Genomic DNA, 19,492 nt, shown 5'->3' on the forward strand with positions numbered 1-19,492 from the left:
GGGGAAACAGATGAGGGGAAGGAGTTCTGTGCAGCTCATTTCGTTTTAAATTCTACAGATAAAAAAAATTTCTGTATGGTGGTGTACTGACACCTGCATGGTTATGACTAATAGATTCACAGGACCTATAATGATAGAATTTCATATTCCTCTATGTGGTACAAACTGGCTAAGCTGGAAAAGGGGCAAGGTAGCCAGAGGTTTCACAGATAATTCCAGACAGCAAAGAAACAGTGAGATTTTGGCTACTAATAAAGATTTTTCTATTATGAAAGGTCTCCCCAGCCTTGTTTTCAATGACGAAGCCCTTCTGCCCTTGCCTTTCCAGTCAGTCCTTATTCCAGGACTGTTTCTGACACACAGTCATGAGTGATTCTTCAGGGAATTAAGATGCGTGGAACATATGCCAATGGCATTTGTTGTTCATAACTTGGGCAGATTTTTCAAAGGAATGGCAAGAGGCACACGCCTTTCCCTAAAGGGATGCCCTGGCCAAGTGTCAAGCCTGTGCTTCAAAGTACAGAATCATGAGAGATTTAGTAAAAAGTTGGTTACCAGAGAATTTCGACAGGGATAAAGGTAAAACCATTTTCCCAGCCTAATTCTCAGAACCAGCTGAATCATCTTGGCTGAAGTTCAGGTCCCCAAAAAGCAGATAATCAATTTATCTCAAGTCATGTAGAAGAACAGACACTGGTAGAGGATATTATAGCAGGAGTGGTTACAGCTTGGCGAAACTATACACAGCTGAAAGCAGAATATTACAGAATATTGCAAAAGGGCTGTGCAACTTCATCTACAGGGAGTGATATTTGCCTCCAATCATAAAGTTGCAGCTCTTGCAAAATTAATGGCCTTGGGAGAAAGCTGAAAGGAACAGATCCTTTCCTACAACTTCAGACAATAAATCCTGGCATAGGTCCAGGACTAGAGCAACGCAGACCTGATTCTGCATGGACATCCAGTCAATTATTTCTTTGCTCTGTCCCAAGAGAGCCCAGAGCTCCAGACACATACATCTACTCACACTTGGATGCCTGAGGTGTGGTGGTCATTGGCTAACATGCATGATGGCCTCATTCCTAAACACTCACAAGTAGGGGGACAGCAAGAGGAGGAAGGGCCAGCAATGCATTTCAACAAACCTCCCCTTCCAAGCAAGCATCACCCCCTGCTCAGCATTCCAGCTGTCAAGCTCCCCATCCCATTCCCTCGTCATTCACTTTGCCCTCACCCACTCCCCCCAGCTTCCTCCCCATATCCACACCCCACACGCACACTTCCCCACAAAGCGCTTGTTCTCAGGTCCGCATGCAGGTCAGACATTTCTGATGACACTGATGCCAGCAGCACACCAACGTGATGCAAACCACCCAATTACGTTCTCTGCCAGCAGCTCTCAACCAGGGGCACATATGCGAAGAGAAAAAGAGGGAAAGGGAGAGGAATAAGGGAAGAGGAGGGATTAAAGAATATGGTCCAGTCCCTGCAGCTCTTCAGTTTGACTGGATATGCCTACAGTGTCCTTCCTCAGAGGTCCCCAGAAATCACTTCAAAATGGGGTTGTATGAAGCATTCTGCAAAATGACAGGGTTGTGCTACAGATTAAAGGAAGGAATGGTTGGAGGGTAAAGGTAAGGAAGGCCTGCTCTAAATGGGAGTCACCAGCGAGCAGAGGGGAATGACAAGAAAATGTTCTCTGATGCGAGAGTTGGGAAAAAAAAAATATGTTACCTTCCCTAGAGTTGAAAGCACTTTGGAGAAGATGCAGGGCACAGTGATCTACAGCTAGACTGACAGGACTACTCAAGTGTCCAGTCTACACTGGGAATATTGGGACTACTGGCTATAAGCTGGCCTACCAACACAAAGGTAGACCTCTCCTTCTAGGAACCTCATGAGGCCACTTCTCCCAGTGAGAAAGGAGTTCAGGCTTATTTTCTAAAGGCCATGGAACAGCTTTTTAGTGCCTTATTTCTGGTGCCAGGCAGCAACTTCAATTTGGAGATATATTGGTAAAAGGCTCCCACATGAGAGGCAGCCCAGTTTCTTCCCCTCATCCTACAAGGGCTGAGAGGGCCCTGCAATAAAGCCTTCATTAAGTCACTACTATTTAGAGTTTGTTTGATGTGTTGGCTGATCCCCCTAGGAAAATGCCAGTGCTAATTTTGGCTGAGCCTTTTCCAGCCCCCTGAGGGCACCTTCATTCCTGCACTTGTTGCTTTGCACACATTTAGCCAGTGCAATCAGTGTCAAGCAAGCTTGTAACCAGGATCCTCTGTCCTTCACGGGTCCCCAGGGAGCACACACTGCCCACACAGATGAAAGTCCTGTCTCCAAACGGACTGCTTCCTCCAGAAAACACAGGGAAAAGCAAGAGTGCGAGGACTGTCCCCACTGGCCAAATGTGAGTACCACAGTAAAAGCAAGTCAAAACAAGGTCATTGCTCTCTCTTTTTCCTTCCTATGAGCAACTGGGAAGTGATGCCAAATCCAGGAATATCAGACAGGGAAGAGAAGGGGTGTGTCAACTTTCTTCTGCAAATAGAGCTGGGAACAGAGTCTAATGCAGTTACTGTAGCTGCAGGGAAAGCCAAAATCCCCCAGCCTCTTTTAGTGCTGCTGGGCTCCAAGATCCCTCATGGGGCTGCCTTGTCTGCTCTGGAAGAACAGAGTAGCATCTGCAGATGAGGTTCCCGTGTGCTTGTAACAAACCTGCATTAGGGGATGAAACCTACTTTCCAATATGGTAAAAACAGACTAGTCACCCCCTGCCAAGTTCTCAAGCTAAAAATTAAAAAACATTGGCATCTCTGCTAAGGCTCAGATAAGGACCCTTTAGGCAAAAGTAAGTTATTTTTTAGCACCACAGCAGGCTGGAGAATTTTTTTTTTACTAAATAAAAAAAAAAAAGGAGGGAGCAGCAGAAAGGAGGAAAAAGCACCTACATAACATATGGTGGCATAAATGTACATTTTTGCTGCAGATCAAAGAGTGACCAAGTCCCAGACCCTCCATCCTTGCACCAGAAGCTGCACATTTCTCTGACTCCAGCAGCTGCTCTGACAGCAGAAACCCCCAGCACAGGCCAGGCCAGGCACCTTAACTGCTGGGCCAGTTGGACTTTATCAGGGCAGATCAAGAGGATGTTGTGCCTAGAGCTCATTGAGATAAGATTTACTAGCACTCCCTCTGCTGTAGCATCCATCTGTTCTCCTTTCCTGACTAGAAATATTAGACCTCCTGCCTGGTACTGGTCCAAAGACCAGAGAGGCATCCAGAGAAGCATTCTTGTGAATCCTCCTTTTCCTACAGTAGAAAGCCTCAGAACAGTAACAACACAAGACATTCCTTCACTACTTTTCATTTGTAGATATAAAAACCAAGATTTGCCCATCAGCTTCCCTCCCACTTTACAAAGGATGCATAGGAAAGACAAAGAAGGGTTGTGTGACTTGCCCTAGCCAGTGGGAAGCCAGGATCAGAAAAGCAAGTATCCCAATCCACCAGCACTTGCTTTTAGGGCTGGCAGGACATCATCTTGAAAACTTTTGGGTTTTTTTCTTCCTGTAAGGATGCCATGGAGGGAGTACCAACACAAAGACTAAGAAAAACAAAAATTAGAGGAAGTTTCCATGCCATTATGCAGCAATTCCCACTTTGCTCCAGAGAATGTTCTTGTCAGAGTCCTTGACCTTGGGTATGGTAAACTCTAGGCATTGTAGCAATCCAGTTATTCAATGCCATCTCTGTCTTGAAAGGCAAGATGCTGACATTAGTCTTTATACAAGACAACAGGCTTCCTTTTCCTTCAGCCCTGCACAAAATTTCAAATGCATGGAGCAAGATAGTGAGGATCCTCAAGAGCAGAGCAAGTAAGGAACAGAGCTGGAAATGTCTTTCTCCCACCTCCTCATCCTCCCAGCTGCAACAGGTAGACATGACAGGACATCTGACTGTGAAATGCCTGTCTTGTGATCCTCCCTGCCTGGGCAGGGAATGAGAACGCAACATTTCAGACCTGTTCAAAAGGGCAAGCCCCACTAGGTAACACTAGGAGCTGTTAATCACCAAAATTGCCCATATTTCCCGTGGAAAACCCAGCACCGCACTTTCAGTCACAAAAAAACCAACTGAACAGACAATGCCTGAGCTTTCACACTGCCTTATTAGATAGGAAAAGAAGCAAGGATTCAAACCAGGCACACAAGCAGTTAATGGGATTATCCAGACAGAGGGAGATCTCAGCAGGACCCAGCAGGCCATGAACACATAATATCATGCAAAGGACCCCTCTCCCATCACAGGGTTAACACGTGCCAGGCTGTTAAAGAGTCCAGCAACAGCCTCTCCAGTTTTAGGAACTAAATTAAACACGTATTGAAATGCTGCTCTCCGTACCGGTACCTGCTCATCTTTTTCCTCAGCCTGGCGAACAGTTTAGTTTTCTTTCTGTTGAGGATGGCATGCAAATCGTTTCCGTTACAGGATGGCACAGTCAAACCAGGGAGGAAAAGTTAAGCTTCTGAGCACCCATTCAGTTGGTGCCACAAAACTCACTGCAATCAAAATTACAAGATCTCCCCTCTCTCACACACACCCACACTCACACTTCCCCTTGTTCCTTGAAAGCTATGGCCTGGTTTGGAGAGGGTAGAAGAGGCCTTTTTGTGCCTGTCAAAGGTCTACATACATGTGAGAAAACTAATGTTTTCCCTGTTCTTTAGAATACAGGGCCAGCATGCACATGAAGAAAAGGAAACTGTATAGTCCAGAAGAGAACTGTAAGTGTCCCTTTTTTTCCCCCCACAGGTAATCACAGTACCTCACTCTCCCCTGGAACTATTGGTACACGAGAAAGAAGCTCCCCATTCTCCTTTACTTACACGATCTGTTGCAGCCTTATACATGGAACCTAATCAACAGTTTTCCTACTATGTCTTTTTCCAGTTTGTTCAATCATACTAGGATAACACTACAGATCTCCTAGGTCTTCTAGGCGTCTGAGCCCTGAATGTTCAAACTCTTTCATAAACAAATCCCAAACATATGTCTGAGGTTCCCAGAAATACACCAGCTGTTCTGTGCTACTGTGCTACACAGCCAGCATTAGATTCATCAGCCACAGTAATATTTCTGTAGGGCCTCACATGAATGCCATAATGATGTACACAGATAATTGCCTCTCTTACACCTCTTCATTCATTTCCTGCCATTGTATCCATCTCCAATCCCCTTCCCAGTAGCAAAGGGCTAGGGAACCACCTGCTCCTACTGCAGACCACAATAAGCAATCAGATCAGTGAGTACTATTTCCTCCTGCACACTCTAACTCCAGCCCTGTGCCACAATGAGAGGCCAGATGTGCAGGAGAGAAAGAAGTGCCTCACAGCATTTCCTGCTCACTGCAAAACATATTCACTACCTGGCAAACCTTTGCTACATCCTCCTACCCTGCTCCACTGTGCGCAGGAGGAAGAGAGTCACTCTGGGGTAGGTCTAGCATCTCAGATGAGACGCAGGGATTAAGCGATGAAGCAGCAACACTCAGATTGCTGCACGCACAGGGACCTCTGTGTGTGCACTCATTTTCGGTTTTTAGGGCCACGTGGTCTTGTAGCCAGCCACAGAGCACAGAACTGCGGCTGAGGCACCCATTACAGCCCCAGATGAAGTCAGCAGTTTGTGGGGGCGTGAATCATGAGGACAGGTAAGCTTTTTCAGGCCAGAAACTTCATGTCACAAGAACAATAAACATGTCTGGGCCAGGCTGTCACTACAGTCTGCAATCACTTCCTTGAGGAAGAAAGGAAGGAGGAAGAAGGAGCTGGACAAAGTAATGGCTACAGCCTTCATCTGTCCTGTTACCTCATCCTCTTCCAAGGACCCAGGAAGATGCTGCTATCAGAGACAGCGTGGCACATGGAAGCAAGAGGATGGGCCTCACAGCCTCCTCGCAACGCTTCCGTCTTGTTGGGTTGTGATGATCAACAGACACCACATGCTAACTTGGGAAGAAGATATTATTTTCACAATAAACATTCCCACTAGCATCTTGGAAATTTGGTATTAACAATCCAAAATTCCAGGGCCAAATTCAGCTCAGATGTCCTGTTATTTAGAGCTGGCAAACACCAAGACACGCAAGTCATCTATGCACGGCTGCAATAGGAGGTTAAACTGGGAGGAGAAACAAGGGAGCACAGAGGTCTCAACAGCTGATCTAGCCCTTCCAAATCAATGCACTCAGACCACAGCTTGCCCTTACTTCATGCTGACTTCACCTCCTCCCTCCAACAATACATCAGTTGAGGACTTGGGCTGTGCTCCTGCTCACCCAGCATGGGGGATTAGCAGCAGCTGGAAGCCAGAGCCCAACACTGTTTCATCACTCACACATTTGGATGGGAGCCAGACAGCCTCATCCAGAGCCCGACCTCTCCCTCCCCTCTCAGTGCTAGAGAATGTGCAGACTTGCACTTAACCGTACAGGACTGGACCCAGCTGAGGAAAGAAAACTAAAGGCATGGAGGACACTCACTCCTTGCATATGTGCAGATTGGAAGCGCTCTGAGATCAGAGGCCTCATATTAGTGAGGCTGCAACTACTTCCACAACACACACAGCAGAAACACACCTCAGCTGGGTACATAAGAGGGGCATAAGGCATTGGCAAACAGGTGGTTCCAATTTTGGAGGACCAAAGAGGAGGCTGGGGAAACAAATGCGCTTTTGGTGCCCAAGCTCACAAGCTGCAGGTACATGGGGGAAGCTTTTGAGGGAAAGAACAGGACAGATGCTGGGCAACCGGACCCAGAAGGAAGGGCAGCTCAGTATTACATGTCATTGCATGGAATTCAACTTTAAAAAAGCAGAGCTGAGAGCCACCAGTTGCCTAAATATCAGCACCTAGTGAAAGTTTAGGCCTCCAGATGCTATTCCAGGAAGGTAAGAGGTATTGCATTTTGTCACCCAGCCTTAAGTGCAATCTTGGACATGCTCTAGGAAGTCTCAGGAGGGCATGGGCTGGCTATATGCAGGTAGTCAAATCACTCCCCAGCAGACAACACAGAGGTTTCAATATCCCCAGTGAAGATATCTCTGTCCCTCCTCCCCTGCTGAGGGAAAGACTACTCCTACAGTTACTGACCTGGGCTGTGCTTTAATGGGGAAGGCGTTGGCTGAGTACTGCTTGTCTAGACCCAGCAGGACATCATGGAGGTTTTGGTTCAACTGCAAAACACAAAACAAAGAAAAAGAATGAGAAAAGAGCCCAAGTGCCAGAACAGAGTCTGTGCTGGCCTGCACAGGCTGACCAAACAGACTGGTGCCCAGACATGTGCATATACTCAGCTATCCCAAGAGAGAACAGCCTTACATCTGCTTCCACTCCCTCACGGGGTATGAAATGCTACAACACTCAAACTGTTGAAGAGCTGCTGACACCCCGTGGGAATGCTCTGTCTCCCTCACACATCATCCTCTTTGCTTCTCTACCAACTGCTGCCACCAGTGTGCTGCCAGGTGCCATTGCAGAAGCAGGGAGAGTGTTTACCTAAGGGTCTATGTGCTAGACCGAAGCTTCACTCTGGATTTTGTAACCAAAGCTGTTTCTTAGACCTGCTTATAAACCTTGGGATATGGCCATTTCAACTATGGAGCCCAAAGGCAGCTGTACTTCCAGTCAACAAGCCTTGACTTCACAGACTGCCTGGGCCATCTAGGTTCGGCCAGGACATGGATATCTTTGCAGAAATGCAATATTAGGGGTTAAACTCTCCCTGGCAGCAAAGGCTGCAATATTCACTCCAGACACTCCTATTCTGAAACAGCCAATTCATAAACAAGACAAGATGCCAGATTTATCGCTGGTAGGAGGGATCCAATGCAATCAATGTTGGAGGCATTGTGCCAGCAACACCAGCAGTTAATTAGATGCTACAGCAGTAATAAGAAGCAGATGGTTCTTATGGAACAAAGCAAAAGCCCTGCTCTCATACAAAACTCCCCAGGAAAGAAAAATCCAAGATGATAGGAGAAGAGAATTCCTGTCTAACAAGCATCTTTCCCCTGTTTTGCTGAATCTAAGTTAAGAGCAACAAACTGATAATTACAACCCTCCCTATTCTTAACAATCAGTTCATCCCTCAGTGGAAAAGGGCAGGCTATTAATCAGAAGGGTCCCCATGAAGTGTCATCAGGGCTCAAAATTGATGCACTACACCAAAGCAGAGGGCCCCTGGCTGCTGGGAATTGACGGACTATAATATTGCTTGTTGCTTAGCGGCTGTCTTGTTGTCAGGATGACATGGGGGAGGGGAGGGAACACAAGAGTCTTCCAGCTGGTCTCTCAGTCACTCAAGATTAGTGCAACATTTACAGAGGGCGTGAAATTCTTAGGAGCAGCATACAGACCTAAGGAATTCAACACTTCTCTAGCTTTTAAGTGGGGAAAAAAAAATAAACCACACATATTTGTAAGTGAAAGTGGCAATGGGGGGCTTCCCTACAGACTGTTCCTGAGGTCTCTGCTGGGCGCTGGCACAGAGCACCAAGATCCAGCCTACCTCCACCAGGTTACAACACTGATTACTGCTGTGATTCCCAAGTCGTGGCCAATTGGTAGCCCATGCAAGGGTCATACCAAGCACTGAAATGCCTTCTTTTGGGTTACAGGGCAGGAAAGATGCCAAAGCAGAGAGGTACTGCTGGGAAGTGCCTCCCTGAGGGACCAGAGTGAGGCAGGTCTCAGTCTTTGGCCCACCTGCAATCAAACTGGCAGATTCCCTGCTGTTTTCATCCCCACAGCTAGACAGATGAGGGTTCACAGCAACTTGCTGCCAGGCAGCAGAGGAGAAGGCAAATGGATACCAAGCTGAGAGTGCCCAGGTTATAGGTTACTGATCCATAATGTAGACAAACTAAAAAAAGGCAGCAAGAGAGAGGCCTGAAAGCAGCTTCCCTTCCCTCTGTGGATCTGCAAATGAGCCCTGTCAAGTGACAAACTCCCCACTGCTGCACGGCCCTGTGGCCTCTTCCCTGTGCTCCACCCCTTTACATTACTATCCTTACTAGCCTTTCCCCCAGGTGGCTCAGAGAAAAAATAACGGTTAATATTTTCCCCCGACACAGGGCAAATGCTCTGTTTTCTCCAGCAGGTTTTTTTTCAGGTTTCTTTTTTTGTTTTAGTAACAGTAAGGAGAGGGTATAGTAGTAGGATAAGCTATTAGTTGATTTACCTTGCTCATTTCTTTATGGAAGTTCTCTTCTAGGCCTGCTATACTCTGGAATGTGTTGACGTAAAAACCAACACGACTGCCAAATGAAAAATGAGAAAGAAGAACTTAATGGACACAATGCTCTCCCAAAAACTTTCAGTTCAGCCCCTTCTGCTACCTCCCACCCACCATTCCCAATCAAACTCAACTGTCTCAGGTCTGGTACATGCGGGAAGAGAAGGGTGGCAGAGAAGCATGAGGGGGATGATGGATGGAGCAAAGGCCAGGTATGGGGCAAACTCGTCCAAGGTGAGGAGGAAGCCAGGTGGGATAGGAGCTGAATTTGTGCTGGCTAAAGGGAGAGGTAGGTGCAGGATGGGCAGGAAAGAAAGGAGAAGATAAAAAAAAAGGTAAATTAAAAAAAGATAAACAGTGGTAGGGTGATAGAAAGGAAAAGGATAGACATTGTGACACATATGGAGTGGGGGAAGGGCTGGGAGAATTGGCAGGAGCACAGATATTAATTCACTCTGAAGTCCCTCAGCACCAGGGGAAGCAAAAAAGCATGAACTGTTTGCTTCAGGGCCAGAAGAGTAAGGAAGCACAGAACAGGCAGAGAGCAACTGGAAAGTAAAAGGATGAGCTGGATAGCAGGAGCCTGTGAACAACCTGTGGCACCTTAAAATCCCAGCAGCTACCTGCCACCCTCCTTCCTCCACCAGCTGCCAACAGTGAGTGCTGTACCAGCACCCAGCTGGCAGAGCAACGGCAGGAGGGAGATGCTCTCTAAGGCCAGCAGCATCACCATTCTGTACATGGAACCTCAGCCAGACCTCTACATTGCTTTGAGCAGAGTCCTGACCCAGGCTGGGAAGAAAGAGGAGTGAAGGTACACGTCAGCACTGTGCTCTCCCACCCTGCTGCCACCCACTCTCTCCATCCCCCACAGACCAGCACTGCCAACAGACATGATCACTGCATTTAAAAATAAAAAACTAGGACACTCCTAGGAGGATTTTGCCTGCTTTCCACTGCGCCCTCCTGCCCTCCAGTTCATCCTCCAAGCTAAATGTTGGTCTGTTTCTTTCTCCTCCCTCTTCATCACCATAATCACTGGTATGGCAAACCCATGGTCTTTTAAGTCTTCCTATTCTTTCAGCCCATCTTCTTTTGCCCAGGCTATGCTTTGTTGAATAGACCACAACAGGCCAGTTATAACCACTAGTTCCTCACTGGGTCCTGTGTCACATAACCAGAAGCACATTTAGGGGCAAGAGAAGGCAGCCACACCAGGATCCTTCTCTCATCTATGTTCACCCAGCTGCCCAAACCTGAAAGCGGCATCCAAAGCAGAGCAACCTGTCCTTTTATCCCCCCTCTTCTGTTAAACCTGCTGCTTCACCGGCTACTCATACACTTGCATGGCAAGACACAGTGATCAGGGCATCACCTCTTGGCTCTCTCCAACCCCAGTGACTGTATAAGGCCCTTTGACATCTCATTTTCCCTTAATCAGTCAGCTGACATACCCACTCAGCTGCAGATGTTCTGTCCAGCCAGCTCCACACCCAAAATCTTAGTGACCAGCCTGCTCTGTCTGCTGTCTACAGCACAAGCTGGGTAATTGGCAGGAAGGCAGGGCAGAGTTCATGGGGCAAAGGAATATATCAAAGCACAGAAACAGAGTTTCTCTTCTGGTAAAATTATTTTGTGAGGATCATGAAGCAAAGCACAGAAAGCCCAAGGTGAACCTGGCTGGGGGGACAGGCTAGGACAGACTCTCGAGATGATCCAGGAAAAAAAGAGCAGTCACACAGCGCAAGCAAAGGAGAAGAGCTTGGGTCTTCGCTTCCTTCCAACCAGCCCTTAGAAAAACTTCCAGCACTCACCTATTCCATAGTGAAGGCAGCTCCTCCTGCAGATCAACGTTCATCTCTTCAAACACCTTCTGAGCTTTTACTAACTCTTCTTCAGCCTTAATAACAGAGAAGGGAGATTATCAGCTCCAGCACAGACACGTACCCTGCAGGGCAGGGACAGCTGTCATTCTTCTGACTTCCTTGCAAGACCAAGCAAAATTCTGGTACCGGGTAATCTCCATCACAAATGAGTCTCCCAGGAACCAAGGTTGCATCACGAGTGACCTGATGCCCCTTCAAGCTTGCATGTGTTACTCAGGTTTCCTCTCAATGGATTTTCCTCTTTGGATACTCAGAAAGTAATTCAAACATCCACTAATGTGTTTTAAGCTCTAAGTTTCCCTGGATTCAAAAACTGAATGGAGTTGGTCAGGCAATTCAGCCTCCAGCTTGGACACAGATGAAGGTAACAGTGGCCCTGGCCCTTGCCAGGTGCCTGAAAGAGTTGAAATCCATCCCAAATGGTGTGGAAGAGTCCTCCCTTGTGGCGACTCTCTCTGCTCAGGTAAGGTCATTCCAAAGCCCCATCTCTTCTGAGGAGGGGAGGAGGTCTGCATCTTTGGCTGATACAGTTCTCTCAAAGTTGACTGGAAAAGCAAGGAAGGGCACACAAAGCATGAGTTGTGCCAGCAGGAGGCCAGGCTGCCGTGCCTGAGCAGCAGATCTTGGTTTCAGCAGTCTCATGTACTCTCATTGGTGAGAATCTAATACAAGAGCAATTCCTGGCTGGCTGTTGGCCACCAACACCAAAGGAAATGTGCCTTGTACAGGGTCTCCTTCTCCCACTTCAAAATTTAAATTTGACCTAGACACTGACAGACCCCAACACTGATACATGAATTCTGCTGGGTTTCAGTGACAAAAAGGATGATCCTGGTTTCTGTTGCTGACAGCAGACACCAGCAACAAGCACATTCCCCTTCCCATATTTGCCCCAGGCGACCTTTTCCTCTTTTCAGTGCCCTGACTTAAAACGCAAAGCTTGCTAATTAAAACATTTCTGTTCTGTAATTTGCAACAGCACAGCATTCTCCCATAACCCCGGGCAGTGGGATGCAGGACAGCAAATCCCTGCATGAGCAACTTGATGACACATCTTAACAGGAAGGCCAGCACAAGTGCCTACTTATATGTGTGACAACAGCAGGAATGTCGCAACACCACGGGGCCCTGCAAAGAGCCTACATGCTGCTCAACAAGCCTGCAGTCAGATTCCTACCCCTTCTACAAAATTAAGTTTCATCTTCTTTGTGCCAGCTTAATAAAAAAATCCAGTTTACACTCCTTAGTGACAGATACATGCAAAAATAGGATTGATGGGAGGAAGGGCTTAAAAGTATTTTACAGTTCAGAGTCCTGTTCCCCACTGTGCTGTGTAGGATCCTGGCACTCTCCATTTCCCTCCTGACTTACGAGCAAGCTGCAGAAGCTCCTACTTTCCAGCTAGCACCACCTTTCAGAGGGTCACTCATTGCTGCCAAAGGCAAGGCTAAGACTTTGTACTCAAGATCAGAAGAGAATGTCTCCCCCAGAAAAAGACACAACTGGGGTGTATTCAAAAGTTAAGCAGACCTTGTGAGAAGCAGGCGGGGGAGAATGGGCCATGATGCTTCCACCCAGAAACCCCTGTATTTTACTGCTACACTTACTGAAAAACCCCAGCATTTCAAGAGAGTTTGCACATAACAAACAAAAAGCCCATTTAAACAGAGACACAGTTTATGCTGGATCAGAGGCGATGATCACAAAGAATCATTCTGCCTTAAGATCCCTCTATGAAAGAGTGTTTCTAATGTAACCATTTTAAAGGGAGCAAAACAAAAATCCCAGTCCATCCTTTGGCTTTATCTTATTCTAACTTCCAAACCAGACTGGAACCAGAATCAACCCAGGAGATGAGGCACCACTGAATGCTGTTCGTTTTTCAGATATGGTGAATACTAACAACTGTCTTTCCCTCTCTCGTTTACCTGTTCAGAAGGTCAAAGAACCTAGAAAGCAACATGTGAATATTGTGACATCCCGAGGCAAAGGCAAAATCAGCAACAGGCAACGTTCACTCTAGAGTAGCTGTAGGAATCAGGGATGCTGTGGCTCAGTTAGTGCTCTCAAGTCCCAGGTACAGCAATGAATTAATTCTTCACTCCTTTGTCAGCCCAGGGATCTTCTCACCAGTGGAATTTGTTTTGCTTGGAAGCAGGGGTCCTGACATTGGATAGCCCTGACTGCTTCCAGCTGGAGTCAAATGCAGACATCAACTTGGTCATGAGCCTTCTAGAAGAAAAGCCAGCTCATGCAGTATGGTGGGGAAAGGAGGAAAGACATAGGTTTTAGGGGCAAAGCCCATCGCTACTGTACCTGTACATTTTCTATTTCAGCTCTCATCCTAGCCAACCTGATGGAGAACTGAGGCAGAAGAATGTAATGCCCAGGGTGCACGAGATGTAATCTCAGAAAATTCTTCCTCTCCTCTCCCTGCCTGGAAGGGGGAAGGTTTCTGCAGGAGCTGGGCAATACAAATGCTTTCCTGACCTTCCCCCTAGCCAAGGCTCAGAGTGACAAGCACAACCAGCTCAGTTGTGACAGGGGACAGTTATTCCCCTTTATGTTTCTTACCATCATGCATCTCAGCACTCATGAGCCTGGTGCTTTCAGGCAATCTGGTGACCATTTGTCTTCAGCCAATATGCTGTGAACTATGCAATTACGTACTGCTCAGTAAATAGTTTAGACATCCATGAGGCAGAGGTAAGGAGGAGAGCTGGGTGCCCTGACCCAGGCCCAGGCCCCCACCAGTCCCAGCCAGACCTGTCTCTCAGAAGGGCAGCACAGCCCAGGACTCAGTTTGCTGGCTTTCTCCTACAAACAGAGATATCGTTCTGTTATCACTGCAGCACCAAGCGTGTTGCTTTTTACTCTATATTCAGCATTTCAGGGGGCTTAGCAAAAAGGCAAGAATTTGCTGTTGTAAGTCATTTTCCCTTTTGTTTCAAAATGTGCAGTCACCAGAAATTTGTAACAGAAAGCATGGAATAGCAAACCACCCAGGAGACTTTACAGAAAACCCCCACTATATTGTTTTTTGTTAGTATCTGCTAAAGGCCTAAAAAGCCAGCAGTTTGCGCTCTGGAAGGAGGGACTTGGGTTTACAGTAGAAATAATAGGTCTTGCTGACACCACTTTTATTTGGAGGTTGTAAAATCAGGATCAGGAAAGAAATCCGGAATTTCAGGACAGAAGAGGCAGCACCACAGCTGCTGGTAAGGGGAAGGACTTTTTTTAGGCTTAACATTCTGAAACTCTTCATTAAATGCAGTGTCATCAGCCTTCCTGCTTTTATCAAGAGCTTAAATGAGATTTAGGGTTGTCAATAACACCTTCAGTTTTGAAGTCATGCAAATATAAAAACTGAAGCTTTTTTTTTCTGCCTGCTTGTGTTTGTGAAGGAAATCTGGAAAACCTACAGGTTCAGAACACAAACTTATCTTCTTAATTGAAGGTTGGTAGTTTTTTTGTTAGTCCCCATCAAAATAAAAATTTGAAAAAACAAAAAAACCCAGACACAAAAACCAGACTTACAGAAGTAGAAACAACAAAGTAAGGTTAGTAATAGCATCATTTAGTTCAAGAATTAAAGAAGAAAAACTTGAGGATTTAACTTGATTTGAAAATATCTGGGGTGACTAACTGAAAATATTAACATCACTTAGCAGGAGGTTAACAGCCCCACAACACAGCAGGTAGAAAGATTACATACCCCCTTGCTGCCTGCTTTAGGGCAAAGTCACCCAGTACAGTGAAATTATCGATCGACTCTGGGTAGCCTGTCTAAGATCAGAGTGCAATGGATGAGGAAGCACTCATAGGCACTATTTCTCCAGGCAATCTGTGGGTGGTGGTATTACTCCCAGTCACCCAGTCAAAGAAGTGCAAAAGTGACCAAGAACTGATATATTTGTGTCTTGAGAAACATCCTGTACCTGCTTTCTAAACCTCCAGAAATACCAACAGTCAAACAGACCAGTCAAGAACCACAGGGATGCAGGTTGTTCCCAGCACAGCAGAAGCACAGGAAAAGCCCCTGGAAACCTGTCAAATGCCCTTCTCCCTTCAATCAAGAATGAATAAATATTTCCTCTCTTTGCTATGCATCTTAAGCAGGACTGCTAACAGCTGTTCTTTCCCAGGCCTTATTGATGTGGTAACCTAGCCTTTTCTCTGATCTGCAGTCATAAACTGACTGTGAAGAACCCAGGTGCTTTATAAGGTGAAAGCACTTCGGTGTTTCTAACCTGCAGTTCATTCACTGACAAGGAATGTGAAAACCTAGGAGCATTTGAATGAGAAAAGATGAGCTCACCGGAAACTGGTGAGCAGGTAACTGGCATTCTCCCAGACTGGATAATGATTTACTATCCCTTGCCCATTTAAAGCATTTTCTTCTCACTGACTGTTTTCTGCCAGCTCCCTCTTATCCCTTAAGGAGCTCCGAGGTAAATACCAAGGGAGATTTCATCAGGAAGCCACACTTCTATGCAAGTAGGATTTAAATTCTTAGTCCCTGCAGTTTCTCTGAGCTGCTGTCATGTCCCTCAAGAGGCTATAACCTAACTGTTTGGCCAAGTTCTGTCACATGACAACCATGACCTCAACCTGGAGCTGTTCAAATATATTACACCGGGTGCAAATTCCCTGGTCTGGGACCACCTCTTCTCCTATGCAGACTGAACCTCTGCACACCTGGAAACAGTTCATTTAGACCACAAGAGCCACGACAGTGCCCATTTTGGAAACTTGGATCTTACCATGGGAGAATGTTGCAACTTAACTCAGCAGCCATAAAAATTGCTTTTGAAGCAATATGGGTTTTTTCTGGCTTTACTCAACAGCAGAAATGCAAACGCCCATTTTTTCAATGGTTTTATATTTTCTTTTCTCTTTTTTTAAACAACAATAAAATTTAACTGATTCTCTTAGATGAAAAAGAAAGGAATAATTGGAGAAACTACAGTATATCACCCTCTGCCTTGGCATTGTTCCATAGCCTTTCTTCATCCTCATTTCATTTTAGGGGGAGAAAACAATAGTCCAGTATTAACACACCTGATGAGAAATCAATAGGGCAGGCACAGATTCATTCATTGGTCAACAACTTCCATGTGTCCGCTGTGGCTCAGGACCATCAAGGACACACTTAAGAGGGGACTAGAGTGAACGTTGCCTAGAGATTAATTGCATGGTACAATCTAGAGCCCAAAATAGCGCATGCAGGGTTAGAGCCAGGTAGATCAGCAGTCACCTGATTTCGGAGCAGATTAGTTTGCGCAACGAGGTGAGCTTGTAGCTTCCCTTGACACCACTGAGGCGCGGCTTTCTCAAGCAGTGAAACAGGCTGGGGGGAGGGAGCATGTTTGAGTGAAAAGAGAAAAAAAATAAACAGAGAACAAGAGAGACAAATATATCTTTTCAGGATTAAAAAAAAAATTAAAATCACAACAGAGTATTTAGAGGCTGAGCCAAACCAGTATCACCAAGGCGAGAAAAAAAGCAAACATCCCGGGACCGATCAGTTATGAATCCTTTGAAGCATGCCAAGTTTAGCAGTAATTAATGCTCCAGTGTGGGCTGGGATACTGCAGATCAGCCAGGCAGCTGCAAAGAGCAACAGATAGAGTTGTTAGTGACTTAGCACACAGACGATCCTACTCCAAGTCATGGCTGTGAAGTGAGAGCTCCTTAAAGAGAGGTCAGGATTAACCACCATAATTATTTGCATGCAACAGCTGAAAGTCCACAGTGCTTTATTTAAATGGTGAGTTGTGAGTTTAGCAGTAAGTGGCAGGAGTCCTGAGTGGGAAAAGAACATCCACATATTAGAGAAGGAAAAAAGAGACCATATACCTTCAAAAGGTATTCACATTGCTGTTTGTGTTCCTATCCCATGAAACATCAATCAAGTCAGCTCCCATTTGAATGCTGTGTCATAACAAGATTTCTCTTTCCTAGGGGCCCGTCATCATATTCCAAAGCACCTTACACTGGAACAACCCTACTTCAAAGGTCACACAAGCAAAACTGCAGTCACAGGAACAGAGAGATGAACTTCCTACATCAGCCTAGTGCATGCTGAGCCCTGGCTGCTGCCCACAGCCCTGCACAGCTGCATGACTGCAAAGGCGGGATCCCAGGCTGGTCTGTGAAACCTGCCCATGTGGGAAGAGCATACTTTTAGAGACTCACTACTCCCATCTTTACAGGGCCAAGAGAGTGCAATGTGTCATGTAATATCCCGTGCGTGAGCTTATAGCCTAAAGCACAGAGGGAATAAAGAACTGATCCAGCACACATTTTGGCTAATGAGAAAAGCCTGATCAAGTACTAAGAGGCACTTGCACAGGCTGAATCAGGAACAGAGCACTAACCCCTGAATCTCAAATTTCACTTTTCAAACTGCACTATTCTTCATACTTTAACAAAAAAGTAACAAAAAAATCCCTTGTTAGTTATGTCTTATGTGAGCATTTGGGGCAACATGAGCAAGTGCAGCAATGACAAAAGGACAAATCTGCTCCAGCCTCTTTGGTGCGGATCACCAGGTAGCAACCTGAGTAGATGAATTCCTACAAAAACCATTTCCACCACAGCAAATACACCACAGACACACACCAATAATAATACCACACCACAGGTAAATTCTGCTTTTACCCACAAAATACAGTGAAGTACTGCTTTGAACAGAAGGCACAGCCAGCTAGGCCTCATGCCTTGCATACAGACCCAAGACTTGCTTTGCCACATAAATGATGCAATGACACCTGAGCCATCAATCTCTCCCCCCTTTGTTTGTCAAGGTTAATCACAGTGCACACACTGGGTGAGCAGATGAATGATGACTTGCAGCTTAAAAATAAAATTACAGTCAGTTGGCCATTAAATGCAGATCTTTTGCTCAGGGGAGATATGTATCTTTATTTCTTCCATGCAGGAGAAACACGAGCATCTCTCACGTAGCCCATATTTCCCCCTACCAGAAATAACTCTAAGCAAAGGATGACAACTCTTCTCAGCCCGGTTAAAAGATACAGATCCAGGCTTTCTTTCCTGCACTACTTTTAGGCTAAAGAGTCCTGATGTGTCATGGTCCACGTTCAAGAGAATTAAAGATGCCTCTCCAGCCCTGGACTATACTGTTGTGTCAAGACCTGGCCTGTGGAGTGGAGCACATGGGTTCAAATCCAGTCAGGGTACAGGAGTAATCCACAGCTTATTTTCTAGGCAGGTATTTGAACCATCCGCCTCCTCTAGAACAAGGTTAACACTATCACCTTTCTTCAGCTACATTTAAAAGAAATTCTAAATTTTAATGACATTTATTTTAATTTAAAGAAAATCCTGCACTTACATGTTGGGCATGCTCTGGGGTTAAACCTAGATCAAGCTGTTCACAAGCATGAAAAACCACACCCTGACAAAAGAAAAGTCTTGTTTTCCTGTGTTCAGCCATATTTATTGTCCAGTAATTGAGACCAACAGACAACAGAACACAGACATCAAGTGTGCATAGGGTGCATTTCCACCAATGAACTTGTAATTCACACTCCTAAGCATCTCCGTCTTAGAATATCAGAGGACTTCACCACCACAACCAGCCTCAGGCAACACTCAAAACACTTACTCTTGCCACTGCTATAAGATGGGGAGATAGAGCCCCAAGAAGCAAACTGGCAAATTTTGCTGGGGCACTGCAAGGCTTTGCTTCCCCCAGAGGTGCACAGGCTTTCCTGACACACATTACTGGTCCTGCAGCACCTGAGGAAGTGCACGCCTAGGCCTTGGCCACCAAGAGATGCTCACTGATGATGGTGGTTCTGAACCAACACAGCAGAGACCATCCTCCTTTCTAGAAATAAAAAAACGACAAGGAAACACCTAACAGAACTTCATCAGTTCCCAACACCTCCCTGAACAAAATAACACCCCCATGAAGAGGTAGAGGGGCACTTAAAAACTGCTCAATAGGCAAATACAGACCTCGTGAAATGAGAGGATGGCTGCACATCCTTCTGCTTGCTTTACCTTTGCGATTTTGGTTTCATCCTTCTTCTTCGCGGTTTGCAGGGCTTCAAAATGGTGTCTGGCACTGTCATAATCCACAAGCTTCCTTCCTCGCTTCGCTATACGAGACTAAGAAAGATGGAGAAAGAGTTGTGACAATCTTCCTCAGCAGCCAAAATCCCAAAGTCTCTCAAGGAAAACCCCATTCCTCTTCACCCAACTTCCAGAGCATGCCATGCCCTGCCCACACAAGGACACTTCTTGGATACTCCACACAGGCTGCCCAGAGAGGTGGCCCTG

At 46.1% G+C, this 19,492-nt stretch overlaps 1 protein-coding gene across 9 annotated transcripts in view; it reads right to left on the reverse strand.

Annotated features, from left to right (window-relative positions):
- Nucleotides 1-19,492, reverse strand: part of BIN1 (bridging integrator 1) — a 96,551-nt gene that overhangs the window by 19,269 nt on the left and 57,790 nt on the right. For 4 of the 9 annotated variants that reach the window (XM_075093109.1, XM_075093107.1, XM_075093108.1 and 1 more), the window contains exons 6-9: nucleotides 19,214-19,321; nucleotides 11,108-11,193; nucleotides 9,240-9,315; nucleotides 7,151-7,233 (exon numbers count right to left, since the gene is read on the reverse strand). In XM_075093109.1, the coding sequence (XP_074949210.1) occupies nucleotides 7,151-7,233; nucleotides 9,240-9,315; nucleotides 11,108-11,193; nucleotides 19,214-19,321 (353 nt within the window). Of the gene's footprint in view, nucleotides 1-4,407; nucleotides 4,453-7,150; nucleotides 7,234-9,239; nucleotides 9,316-11,107; nucleotides 11,194-16,436; nucleotides 16,530-19,213; nucleotides 19,322-19,492 lie in introns of all 9 variants that reach the window. The other 5 variants (XM_075093114.1, XM_075093111.1, XM_075093110.1 and 2 more) reach the window with 2 other exon arrangements.

This window comes from Phalacrocorax aristotelis, chromosome 5 (genome assembly GCF_949628215.1).
Source record: "Phalacrocorax aristotelis chromosome 5, bGulAri2.1, whole genome shotgun sequence".
Lineage (NCBI taxonomy): Eukaryota > Metazoa > Chordata > Aves > Suliformes > Phalacrocoracidae > Phalacrocorax > Phalacrocorax aristotelis.